The 14,280-nt window shown below is 31.5% G+C and overlaps 1 protein-coding gene and 1 long non-coding RNA gene across 3 annotated transcripts; one reads left to right on the top strand and one right to left on the bottom strand.

Annotated features, from left to right (window-relative positions):
* The first annotated feature begins 2,472 nt into the window (after nt 1-2,472).
* On the top strand, nt 2,473-4,778 carry LOC131655520 (uncharacterized). Of its 2 annotated transcripts, none has more exons than XR_009299796.1 (3): nt 2,473-3,168; nt 3,245-3,355; nt 3,629-4,778. It is a non-coding gene; the product is annotated as an uncharacterized LOC131655520 (long non-coding RNA). The 2 variants fall into 2 exon arrangements; XR_009299795.1 differs by having other exon boundaries at nt 3,279-3,355; nt 3,629-4,777.
* A 2,857-nt stretch (nt 4,779-7,635) lies between these two features.
* LOC131655519 (protein IDA-LIKE 4-like) lies at nt 7,636-8,439 on the bottom strand. The gene has a single exon (XM_058925376.1). The coding sequence runs from the start codon at nt 8,099-8,101 to the stop codon at nt 7,871-7,873; it is 231 nt and encodes a 76-aa protein (XP_058781359.1). The 5' UTR covers nt 8,102-8,439; the 3' UTR covers nt 7,636-7,870.
* Nucleotides 8,440-14,280: the final 5,841 nt, after the last annotated feature.

Here is a 14,280-nt window from a genome sequence, read left to right as displayed (position 1 = left end):
TACTTTAAAGCCACTGTTGCATTTAATACAAACCAGATACACATAAAATAACAAAATAAAGCAATTAGTCCTGGAGTATTCTAGTTGACTCCGCAAAAGTAACCTTTAAAAAGGAAACTAGCGCTTGTTTACCATTTTTCTGGGTAAACAGGTTGTCATGGACTTTTAGGGTTGTTGTGGTGCTAGAGCAAGATCACACATGGATGATGAAAAGTTTTGAACGTGGTGTTTTTACGCGATAAATTGAATGTCCTCATCAACCTTAGGGTAGAGGTATTTATGAGAACCTCCTAGATCTGAGTCTTAAATTCCAAGAAGATAGATTCAACACTCCCCAATCTCAAGATCATGGAATGAGGGTAGTGACTCCCCCTGTTTCTTTGGGGAAATGTGGTTAGTTCCATTTGACTCCTTCTCCCATATTGTTATGTATTGGAACATGTTACATCCACGTTTTCACATAAAGACGAATGATTTGGGAAATGGGCATCATAACCAAATGAAGGGAGGTTTTTCCAATAAATAGACAGCTAAGAGGCTGGTATGGGCGACATGTTACGTCGCCTTCCCAAATATACCAATACACAGTCTCTCAAGCATGAGGGCTTGGAAAAGGAGAAGTGATTTATTTTGTTTTCTTCTTCTTATTTAGACGAGCCCCTTAGGTATGCCTAGGGCGAGTCCATCAGGCACGAGGCGAATCCTTCAAGCATGTCGTAGGAGATTCCTCTAGGTGTTAACTAGGTGAATCCTCATACACCAGCTGAGGAAATCCCTAAATGTTAGTTGAGGGAAATCCCTAAATGTCATTCAAGGTGTAACCCACATGCGGCATTAAATGCGAACAATGATGATTTAGTCGTGGAGTGCCAAATTGGCCTTAATTTCCCACATGTGTCATAAGCGTGCAAAGCCTTTTGCGTCTGATGGAAAACCTAGGGAGAGACCCTTGATTACCCCTAATTTGTGATCCTCTATAAAAGGGGTTCAACCTTAATTCTTCTACTTTTTTTTTTTGCATACTTTCTTCTCCAAAGACCTTTAAACAAGGCGCCTGTCAAGTTGTCTGACCTAAAGGAGAACCATTTGTTGAGGGTCTTGTTGATGTGAATGCTTGGAATAAAAAAAAGGTTGAATAAAATTCTTATGCTCAAAATTGAAGGTACAATTAGGTACCATTTAAAGATAAAAAAAACTAGAAAACAAGTTGTGTATCTCAAAAGAAATATGTTGAAGCAACACTAAGTGTCATATTTTATAAGCACGCACACACATAATGAATATAATGGATTTATTATTGCAAACTGTGCCAATTTCTAAATACAATCTAGACTTGAAAATTATATCTCGGAAATGTGTTGTTGTTATCTTTAAAGTTCATTTACTAGATTAACAACTTTCTATTCAACTCTTGTGTCATCAACTAAGAATAGACAATAGTTCAAGTTTGTGGGTGTGATAACTTCATTCATGTGAGACCTCAAAGTATCAAATAATTAAATTTATCCCTTGTATCTTAGGTGAACAATGTCAATTTTATGTGTTTTTAGCTAATTAGTGTTAGTTAGTTACACTAGTGAAGCCTAATGGATGCTCTGTCAATGGGCTCCACTTGGTTTTTGTTGTGCAGGGTTATCTTATGATGAATGGTATCACGATAATGCTCTATTGTTAATTCCCAAAAAACGTAAGTGCTTGGAGATGCTAGTGAAAGTTGTGACATCTAATGAAGAATAACTTAATGAAATAAGAATATATAAGATGATAGATGTTAAGATGGTAAGAAACATATACGGATGAAAACCTGCAAACGAAAATAGGGAATTCAGAATTGTCACTCGTGTGTAGTGTATTATCATAGTAATACCTCCACAAAAGAGTATTTTCTTTATTATTTAGTCAAGAATAATGGATAAAAGAAAGTTGACTCAAGGTTATTAGTTGTATATACTTGCACATGTTATCCTTACCAACACCAACCCTTGTAAAAATCACCTTTAATATTTAACAAATATTATTTTTGTTTAACATGAACAGGTTCAACTTAATTTGTTTGTACATTGTCATCTCAACAATAAATTTTTTCTCTTCAACGTTTAAACTCCTAACAATCCTATAATTTGCTAACTTGCGATTCAAGTCTTGGTGGTTATGTGATGTACATCACGCACCATTGTGAATTTCTAATTACATCATCTATAAACGGATTTATTTAAGCATGTCATCTCAAAAATATAATCTTTTAAAAAGAGTTTTTTTTTTTTAACGTCAATTTTATCTACATTTACTTTAGCAATATAAACACCATCCCTCGTACATCTATAATATAAGAAAATTTACCGTTCTGGATTTTACCAAAATACCCTTTGATTATCTTAGTCTAAATTAAAATTTTGGGGCAAAAAATGTCTTTTGGTTTTCAACAAATAATACCTTTTCTTACTGAGCTGTCTCTCATTATCTCAATTTCAAATTTCAATTTCCTCTCTCTCATTCTCACTCTTGCTTTCTCTCATTCTCTCCCCGGAACTGTTTCACTCTTCTTCTCCCTCTTCTTCTTTCTCCTCTTCTTCCTCCTTCTTCTTCTTTACAAAACATAATGATACTCTCTGTAACACTTTGATAACAAAGCCCTAATCAAAGTCGATAACGATGCACGGAATCGGGCTTCAGAAATCCTATAAAATAAAGATTCACAAAATTAGGGTTTCGGAAAAGCGTCAGATGCTCTGAATCATGGACTTGAGTTACATGATTTAGCTGTTTGCAGGTTTTTGGATTTAGAAGTTTGATGTTGTCTTCTCTAAAGCTAAAAGTTAATAATAGAAAAGATGATGGCAACAGTTCACAGGAAAATCTGCCAAACGATATTTCTACTTCTGTTTTTCGTTTCTGTTTCAGTTGTGAAATATATTGGCTGTGTAGTACAATAACTGCTTTCTGTTGCTGTTGTGTTGATGAGTTTTTTCTAAAATAGGCTTAACTTTGTTTTGATGTACTGGTTTATGTTGTGTTCATCTACATCATATATATTGTACTGTTGTTTTCTGTTTTGTAAATAACTTAAAATGCAATAACGAGTGGAGATTCAAATGAAGAAGGAAGAGCAGTGGACAAGAAGAGTAGTGGATTTTCAAGAGGTGTTTCTGTGTATAGAGGTGTGACAAGGTATGGCCTAAAGTGATTTTCTTGCTGTAATTAAATTCAACTTTTTTTAATGAATAGATGAGCAACTATTGAGTAGTGTTTATCTTTTTCTTCTTGTCTCAATTTTTCAGACACCATCAACATGGAAGGTGGTAGGCTCGAATCGGACGGGTTGTGGGAAACAAAGACTTGTATCTTAATACATTTAGTAAGTTATCTTACCCTCCCTCGCTAATTTGAACCCGTTTGTTACGACTTTTTTAAATACGTAAAATATATGGATCCGTCACCGGACGTCTCAGATAGATGATAGTTCTATAAGCACCCAAAAGGAGGCTGCAAAAGCATATGATATTGCAGCAATCAAGTTTAGAGGAACAAGTGATGTGACCAAAGTTGACATAAGTTGACATATGATATTATCATTCTAATGTATGTATGTATGTATCTGGGGTTATGACTCTTTATATTGAATGTGCAGGTTTATATGTCAGTTTGAACAAAGATTAGACTGTATATCAGCATGCTTGTCTGAGCTGGAATGATGGATAATTGGTTTTGTCAAAAACGCTGGCGGAGTCGGAAATTGCGGAAGTGGAGAATCAGTAGCTATAGATGTTGCTGTAGTTTTGGGGAGTTTAGTTTTTTTCTAAGATGCTGTCTTCTTGTGCGACTGTTTCCGGTGATGTGTTGATTCTGTCGAGAGCCATGGTGTAATGTTTTCGCATGTATTGGTGCATTCTGTATGCAAGAGGTATGGAGAATTAGTAGCTATAGATATTGCCGGAGTAATCGTAGAGTTGCGTCTTCGGCGCCATCCGAGCAAGCTACGGGTCTGGTGTATGTTATTTTATGGGTTTTGAGTATAGGCTACGTATGGTTCTGTCTGTCATGGGTTATGGTTTAGTTTTGGTACTGTCATGATTTTGTTGTTTGGATTGGTGTAGTTGTAGAATTGTGCATTTGTGAAAAGGATGATTAGGAAAAGGATGATTCCAATCTGTTGTTTTTCTTTAATTTTCCCAATGGGTATTTCAGTAGACTCGAAAGGAATAAATTTTTCCTTGCCATTCTTCTATTGCTTTTTAAATTGAGACCATATCCTTCTTTTGACTATAATTTTGTCCTCCAAGTTATTATAATTTTAATTCTTTTTCTTATTGTCTGACACTTTGACTATAATCTTTGGTTTTTTAACGTTAATGTTATGACTTTTGTGAAACATGTAATTAATCTCAGTTTTCTAAATATTGTCACGTATCATGTGATATTATTCTCATTAACATGGATTACTGTTTTTTTTTGTCCCTTTAATATTTATATGCATCTTTTACATATTGTTTTTGAAGTATATTACATACCACTTTGTTAACAAAATATATCAATCACCATTTATAAAATAACATTTTTAATTTTATTGTATATATTTCAATTTGACTGCAATGTTTCAGATCACTTGAGTTTCTCATTATTTAAAATCATTTGTCTCTCCCATCTCATTTACTTTAAGTTATTGTCCATTTGTTTTTAAGTTGCTTCTTTATTTGGTTTAATATAATTTATTTGTTTGAAAACGTAAAATCATTCATATGTGGCATATGCTTAAGAACCTATTTGCTGGTCTATGTCATCTTATAATTGTATTCTGTATGTCATCCAGGGAAAGTAGGCTAAAGAGATTGTCTCAATCACCTTATCAATCGGAGAATTAGATAAAAATTTGCCTGTGAGTTCTTTAACTACTTTCATGATCATATTCCCTTTCGCGTGGCTTCGAAGTTGTCAAATTTGTGGAGGCAATGTGGTAAGGTGCATATAGGATGTTCGATAAAACGATTAAGCAGTGTTATAGTAAACTAATTCAAATGTTACTTCATAAAAAGAGAAGACTAAATATCAAAGCATTTAGATTCGTAATTTCCTTAATAACTGTCATTACAGAGAAAATCCAATGTTATGGTTGTCGATAAAGTATGTTTATATTTAATCCTCTATTCTAAGCAATCCAACATGCTGTTACAAGACTATGAAACATTCTCCTTCAATCTTATGGTAGCCACATTTTGCAGGCTTTTGAAATAAAGTGGAACAACGTTTATGCTGATCCAATTGAATCTGTAATGGTTGATATTGGAAGTGGTACTTTAGCTTTTATATCTGATAGTATTTATTATGTATATTTCTATTAATTATGAAACACTGACATTTGATCTCTAAATGACAGGCAATGGACTTTTTCTTTTTGAAAGGGCTAGAAGGAGAAAAGATTTGGACTTTCTCGGTTTAGAAATGAATGAAAAGTCTGTGTTTCTTCATTTTGTTTAACTTTCTAAGCTTTGCTTTCCTGATTTATTTATCTATTCTATTTTTAAGCACTTCATTAAATCGGATTGAATTGTTGTTTAGCTATGGTGGTTCAGCCATGTTTTATTTTTAATACATATTAATATTAGTCGTTTGTTTTAACTTTGTTTGAACTAATTAAACTGACTTCGATATCTACGCTCACAAAGTATATTGTCATTGATGAATTCTACAAGTTGAAGTCTAATAGGTTCCGTAATTCTAGCCTCCTTCCTCTTATTCATACATTTAACAATAATAAATTTTGATCATATATATAAATTAATTCAATTCTAAAATTGTTTAGAGAAAAATATTCAATTGGTTTATTACATTGATCCAATTTTTTTTTAAATCATATCTAAATAAAAATAATATTTGTATATGGGAAAAAAATCTCTAAATATTATTAATACGAAAAATGGTTTTATGATTCAAATATTTTTTATTCAAAAATAGTTTACAGAAAAAATATATCATTGATTTAAATATGTTTATATACGGCAATTTATTATTGATCCAAATATTTTTGTAAATGATATCTATACAAAAATAATATTTATATACGTGAAAAAAATCTATTATGGATTTATATATTTTTATATATGAAAAAATGTTATTAATGATCCAAATATTTTTTATTCAAAAATGGTATACGGAAAAAAATTTATTATTGATCTAAATATTTTTATATATAAAAATTTACTATTGATCCAAATATTTTTGTAAATAATACCTAAACAAAAATAATATTTGTATACGGAAAAAAAAACTATTATTGATCTAAATATTTTTATATATGAGAAATGATATTTACGATCAAATATTTTTGATTCAAAAATAGTATACGGAAAAAAAATCTATTATTGATATAAATATTGTTATTTACGAAAAAATCAATTATTGATATAATTTTTTTTTAAAATTTTTATTTAAAACAAATATATTAGGTAAACAAATGCGCGTAACATTCCAGAACCCGTGCGTATGCACGGGTTTGTTACTAGTTTGCATCCAAATAAAAAACATCAGATTCTCTAGAGAATGATACATCATATCCATGTTTGTTGCACGCAAAAGAAACAAAATCAACTAAACATTCACACTATCAAAAGAATAGTTCCAAAAATGATTTAAATGACTTTTGAACAATCTTTTTGGACGATTGCTACTTTATTATAACTGGAAAACCATAATATAAATTAATGAAAGATTATATATATATATATATATATATATATATATATATATATATATATATATATATATATATATATATATATATATATATATATATATATATATATACATATAAAATCTTTTAAAAAAATTCAAAAATATTCTTTTAAAATATAATAAATGCTAACTAATGTTTCCAAAAAATTGATGTAACCAAATCAATACATCAAAAATTGAAAAAATTATATATTTTTTTAAAAAAATTTCTTTATTTAATATATGTTAAAAAAATCCTAAACTACTCATTAGCCGGACCCTTAAAATATAGACTTTTAAAAAATCCTTAAAATTGAAGAGGTTTTTTCCCAAAGTGGTGCAGCTTTTAAGCACAGTTATTGTGAGAGAATGTCACTCAAAAAAACCACATATCACTATGTGACATCAAACTATTAACTCTTGCATTTAGAATATAATTCTCATAAAGGAGATTTCAACGCGTATTAACCCTGACCAATTATTGAAAGGTAATATATAAATTTATTTATAAAACATAGAAGCAACGTGTATACTGTATAGAGGGAGTGGGAGTAGGGAGGATGTAAACACGCAACAGACCACACCACATGATTCCAAAATCACCTAACCATACCCAATTCTGAGCTATTCAGATTCTTGCTTGTTCATGGGTAAATTTTCAAAGGAGCAGGTAAATCCCACCTACTCTACTCTTCCTACCAATTCCTACAACAATGCTTTATTACTCAATATCTCTTTTCTATTTATCATAAGTTCATTCCTTCAACAGAATAAGCTAATTTTTATTACTAGTAGCTCAAGATATACCATATATGGCAAATGCATGACCTATAATAATAGGTACTTAAAAAAAATTAATCTTAATCTAACTTTTTCTGCATCTCAACAACTTTAAGAGATTGAATAATCATACATTAATAGATCATTGTATCATAATTGTATCAAAATAATATTATCTCAATTACATATCATCTAAACCAAAATAAAGATGTTTCTGTCATCAAACTCAAAAAACAATGAATCAACCATCAATAATGGCTTCATATTTCATACCCCAATGTACATCACTTAACTAGTACTACCATATTTTCCAAACAAAGCTGAAACAAAAACCCAAAAGTCACCTTTGCACAAAACTGCTTTTTCTGATTCTGATTCTGGCTCTTCATGGGGATCTCCAACTTTGCAAGCCAATGTCATTGTGTTTCCTTGAAGGAGAGGAAAATGGTATAGGTATTCTTCTTGGCAAGTAACCAAAAAAGTGACCCTTGTTTTGATACTTTGGCTTAACCTTGAACATGTTTGTAGTTCTTGAGCCATAACAGTGACCAAATAAGCATAGAAACAAGATGAATGAGAGCAACAAAATTTTAAGCTTCCTATTAAGTAGAACCATTATGTTTTTAAAACTGGTGACAATAAAAAACTGAAGATGAAAATGAAGCTGAGATGATACTGTGTTTTGAGGAAAACGAGGTTGAGATAGTCTGAAACTGAAACATGGGGAGGTTAAATGCAAAACTGTGGTTGTCTGTCAGTTTGAAACTGTTGGTTTTGTTTTTGTTTGAGTTTGAGTTTGTTCATTTAGGTAAATGAGAGATAGTAGTAGGAGTCAAAAGAGTTAAGCTGAAATGGTTTACAAGTAGTTGTAAAGACTAATGAAGCAAAAAGCTATTTGGAATGAGTCTTTATGGAACACAGTGAATATTAATATAGGTAAGGTGAATGGTTTGGTTGGACCCACATTAGAGCAGTTGAAGTTATTGTATACAGTAAAAAAAATAGAAAGAAAATGTGATTGTAGGCTCTGATTGAAGAGCTATATCAAAGGCATTCCCCTAATTGAAGGGTGTATAGTACACTCTATACTACTGCATTGCCTTGTCAATGAGTACTCTTTCTCTTTCTCTTTCTCTCACAGTAAGTAAACTACTACTACTACCACAAACTTGTTCTTACGTACACTTCAATCTACACTAGCAAGTCACTGTTCCTTATTTGATTTCCTATTAGAAGATTGATTGTCCTCTCTGTCACCCCAAATTACCCTTTTGTTGTTTCTTCTCTGCTAGAGAATAGAGATTTTGACTATACAATTTCAAACCCAAAATATGTCAAATGTATATTTCATGTGAAGTTCAAATAATAATTGAATATATATAATACAATGTCATATCATTGAAGTGGACCTTACTTATATAACATAAGCTTCATTATGATGTGCCTGTTCCACTACTTGTTTTCAATGCCTGAGATCAAGCAAAGAATCAGTTGTTAGTTACATAACATTGTGTGTATTAATAAAAGAACCAATGGATCAAATTTAACAATGATAACATCAAAGTACTTAATTGGAGGGTCCTAGTAAATTATACAGGTTGGAAATGAAGATTCAAAATGGTGCTATTACTATTACTACTACTAAGAACATAGTCCCATTGATTTGATGGAATATTAGGTTTCGACCCCACTACAGCAACACTAGCTCTCTAAGATAATTATAACCTGTTGCATCACATTTTTCCCTTTCCTTTGGCTTTCATCATTCATGAAATTGTACATTTTCAGAGAGAGAAATTAAAGTGAATTTTGGACACTTGTTTTGTTTTCTCTTTTATGTGTGGTGTTGGACATTGGTTTTTGTTAGGGTCGATTTTGTGTCTCATATATGAGCAAACAAAGAAACAAACACAAGGCGTGCGATAAGGAATTTTTGGGGGTGAAAAGTTTATGAGAAGGAAAGTTTGTTTACCATGGGTGAAGCAAACTAGAATGATTTATGAAATTTGTTTTTTTTTTTTACGATACAAACAATGTCGTGTAAAGAAACATTTTTCTTGGAAAATGTTGTTTTTCACTTTTTATCTATTGTTACTAGAATATCACAAATGCTACGCGTTGGTTTAGTTCAAAAAAGACATTCTGTATAAAAAAATTCTTTTATAATTGTATATTGATTTTTTGAAAATTTTAAAACTTTAAAATTTCTAAAAAGAATAAATGGGAAAAAAATTCATAAATTTGTAAATAATATGAGTGATTTTCATTTTTTTTAAATGATAACAAAAAAAAAAGTTAGTAAAGTGGGTTTAAGAATTAAAATGGGTTCAATACAGGTATAATAAACATTGATTTACAAATGACCATTATTTTTCTTGATTTTTTAAAATTTTTAATGTACTGTTGTTTTATATATTTTTGAGTTTATGTTTAATTTCTACTCATATTGAATGATGATTTTTCAGTAATCGAGAGGAAATCATATTTTAATTGTATAAAACATTTAGAGAATGTTTATAATAAATTAAATTCAAAATTAATATTTGTATTTAAAAAAGTTAAGTTAATATTGAGAATGTAATTTTTAAAAAAGTTTATATGTCATGTAATTTTTAAAGGTACAAATATCTAATAAGTTTTTATGGAATTGGACTGTGAGAGGTTTTTAGAGTTGTTATGGAATTAGAGAAAATTTACACTAAGTGGTTATAAGCTCTGTATAATGGTGTTTTATGGGTGAAATTGAATGTCTCCTTCAACTTCAAGATTGAAATATTTATAGGTGACCTATTGAGTCTGAGTCCTACGACCCACAAAAATAATATATGTACTTTCCACTTTCAGGAACGTGGAAAAAGGGTAGTTATTTCCTTTATTTTTTAGAGAACATGGCTTTTTTCTTTTGACTCCCTCTCACACCGTTATGAATAAGGACACATAACCTTCATGTTTCATATAAGGGTATATGTAAAATGAACGCCAGAATCAAACGATAGGTGCTCATTCCAGTAAATGAACGACTAAGGGTTGAAAGAGACTTAAGGTTCTGGACAAAGGTTATTCTACAACTAATCATGTCAAGAAGATCATCAGGAGTCTTCTCAAAAGATGGAGACCTATGGTTATTGCGTTAAAGCTATATAAGGATATGAATATCATAATTCTTAAGGAGTTGGTTAGCTCTCTCATAAGTCATGAAATAGAGTTAGAAGAAGATAAGCCCTAGAAAAGAGACATTTGTTGCTCTAAAATCCATATCTGAAAAAACTAAGTCATAAAAGAACAAAGCCTTACAAGCTGTAAATTAAAGTGTAATTGTGAGAACCATATCAATAATATTTTAGCATTAGTGCCTTTGTGAGAAAAGTCGTTTTGTGAGTGAGAATTAAAGTGTAATTCTGGAAGGTTAGAATTATAAATTTCACCAAGGAACCTTTTTTTATACCTTGGTTGAACATAATATCCATTAAGTGATTTTTTGTTTGGGTTAGAAGCTAAACCCGTAAAAAAAACTATTTGGGATTGTCTTATCAGGCTCGTGTTTAGGTTCGAGATTAACCCATGGTAAAATCTCTTTACATTCTTGGTCAGCCCGTGGAAAAAGCTTTGATAAGGCTCGAGATTATCCCGGTATTAAAATCTCACAGGTTATTTGTTGGCCTGTGTAAAACTAAGGTTTAAGGTTCGTGAGCTCAGCCCATGATAAAAGCTTGTAAGGTTTAAGAACTTGAAGAATAACTGCTCGAAGATTCTTGTTTGTAGAAAGAAGACTAACCGCTTCAATTTACCATGTATAAAGGAGACTAACTCTTTGATCTACCATTTGGAAGAGAATACTCAAACTGTCGTATTCTGAAGTCTTGTTTGGTTGGAGGTCAACCATATTTCCTTGTATAAGAGGGTTTGTGAGTACAAGCTATTGAAAGCTCTCAATTTTATTGGAAACTCTTAAAACAAGTTATGTGGGAGAGTAGTATGTCCTTTTATTTTTTATCGAACCTCTATAACTCTCGATGTCTTCTCTTTCCCTTAACTTTTTTACTGTCCGCTATTTATTTTCCACAAATTATTTTTATGCGGCTAATTATTTAGAATGTTTTTAAAGTCTCATTTTACTCCACAAAGTTTTAAAATATCACCTTTTATGTACCACACAATTCACTCCCTATTGTGTGTGAAGTCTCAAGTCCAACAAAGGTTTGTTCTCGGGAAGAAAGAAAAGTCATATTTGGTAAGCTCTTAAAACTCTCAGGCTTTCTATTTTAATCACGCCTGCTCATGATGCATTTGTTATGACACTGATTTTGCACAAATTGGATGAATGGTAAAGTGTAACTCCGTCTTTTAAAGCGGGGAATATGGCCAGGAGAGACTGATGCTACTTTGGGGGTTCCTCCGCCTCTACCAAAGATATTGGACTTTTCTGCCCGTTAGTTGCTGAAGGAGTTGATTTCAAGCTTTTCTAGAGAGCTCCAGTCCGAGCCTGTTTGTCATTTGCTTAGGAGGAATTAGATTATCTGCATCTTTAAAATGCTTATATAGATCAACAGCTGGCCAACGATACGAGTGCTACCCTTGAGGCAACCTAGCAGTCGTTTGAGAATTTTTTTTAGCAAGTGAAGAATTTCCACCATCCTTTGGTTGTCATGAAGGATAAAATTATGGAGGATCAAATAGTCAAAGATGGGGAGGTTCTGTTCTGGTGGAAGTAACCTTGTCGGCCCTTTATTTTTATTTTTATTTTTTGTGTGCTTCATCGAATTACCTTATAATGGAAACATATGCCTGCAAGTTTAGCACTTCAATGCTAAAGTTGGCAAGAGAGTAAGAAATGAAGTTTGAATAGAAAATGAATCGTACCTGGAGAGTAACAAGGGTTCTCCTTTAAATATTATGGTTGGAAATTGTACGTGTGTAAGATACAGTAGATGGTTTGAGCATTTCTGGGAGATCATGCAAGGTGATTTTATGAAGAAAATTCTATTTAATTGAGAGATAAATCAAATGACATGCTTTCTTCATGATTGTCCTTCATCCAATTATATATTAGGCTTTATCTATTAAGCCTTGTTTGTCGGTCCAAAACATATACAACAAAATAACTTTGATTACAAAAGAAACTAATAAAAGACAATAAAGTCTTAGCACATCACAACAGTACGATCACACAACAAAAATAACTAAAACATAGTAAACCTTGTATTTAGAGAAATAATTTATTTTTCCCGCCATTAATTTTAATTTTACTAGTAACTTTCGAGGGGGTTTGAAATTCCTGACAAAAAATGAAGTCCATATACCTATATATTTTACATTTAACCTATTTTTTCTTTAACGTGTAACCCAAAATAATTTGAATTTCATTTTGCATTCTTTTTCTAGGGTTCTAGATACATTAGTGTGTGACTATCAAATACCAAATAAATTTACAAAACATCCTTAAACCCTATATTTTCTAATGTGACTGGAGGCATCACTTTTTGTCCATTCTCACTCAACATTTCTTCTTAAAAAAACCAAACTCCTTCATCGAATACCTTCAACAAATACGCGATCGTCAACAAAGATACCCGATGGGAAGCAAACGTCAACGCAAGCTGATGAAACCTCGCTTGAATACAGTGGCAGATGATAAAGCACTAAATGAAATTCTGAAGAATGGTGATGTGTCTATTGAGATTCAGGTTGAAAGGGGGAGAAAATCCCATCTGAAGATGTTGATCGTAGATCCAATACTAAGAAGATTAATGGGGTTTTTCGACCAAAGAAGATGAAGAAATGTAGATCTCTCTTGCTGATATTAACAGGGTGACAAAACCCATTGATACTGAAAATTAAAGGGCAAAGGTGAGAGCTTGATCTGTATTTTCAATAACTATCTGGAACTAGTTTTATTAAACCTTGATGGCATGAGAGGTTAATTATTCATCAATAATAAATTAGAAAGAATTGGATTGTACCTTATTTTGATACCATTTAATTTAAAAATGTATGACTATATGCGTGTTTATTTTTGGGATGTTGATTAAATTCCTGACAAAAAAATGAAGCCCATATACCTATATATTTTACATTTAACCTAATTTTTCTTGAACGTGTAACCCAAAATGATTTGAATTTCATTTTGCATTCTTTTTATTAAGATTCTAGATACATTATTGTGTGAATATCAACTACCAAATAAATTTACAAAACATCCTTAAACCCTATATTTTCTAATGTGACGGAAGGCAGCGCTTTCTGTCCATTCTCACTCAACATTTCTTCTCACAAAAACCAAACTCCTTCATCGAATACCTTCAACAAATATGCGGTCATCTACAAAGATATCCTATGGGAAGCAAACGTCAACGCAAGCTGATGAAACCTCGCTAGAATGCAGCGGCAGATGATAAAGCACTAAATGAATTTTAGAAGAATGATGATGTGTCTATTGAGATTCAGGTTGAAAGGGGGGAGAAAATCTCATCTGAAGACGTTAATCGTAAATCCAATACTAAGAAGATCAATGGGGTTTTTCGATCAAAGAAGATGAAAAAATATAGATCTCTTGTTGATATTTACAAGGTGACAAAACCCATTGATATTGAAAATTAAAGGGCAAAGGTGAGAGCTTGATCTGGATTTTCAATAACTATCTGGAACTAGTTTTATTAAACCTTGATGGCATGAGAGGTTAATTATTCATCAATAATAAATTAGAAACAATTGGAATGTACCTGATACCAATTAATTTAAAAATATATGACTATATGCATGTTCATTTTGGGTTGTTAAATAACTTTGTGATTTTGA

Source organism: Vicia villosa, linkage group LG3, assembly GCF_029867415.1.
Source record: "Vicia villosa cultivar HV-30 ecotype Madison, WI linkage group LG3, Vvil1.0, whole genome shotgun sequence".
Classification (NCBI taxonomy): domain Eukaryota; kingdom Viridiplantae; phylum Streptophyta; class Magnoliopsida; order Fabales; family Fabaceae; genus Vicia; species Vicia villosa.
Note: the sequence above shows the minus strand (reverse complement) of the source record. Positions and strands in the feature narration are given on the sequence as shown.

Bases quoted from the DNA above. Each gene is read 5' to 3' on its own strand.
- LOC131655519 (XM_058925376.1), bottom strand. From the start codon at position 8,101: ATGGTTCTACTTAATAGGAAGCTTAAAATTTTGTTGCTCTCATTCATC.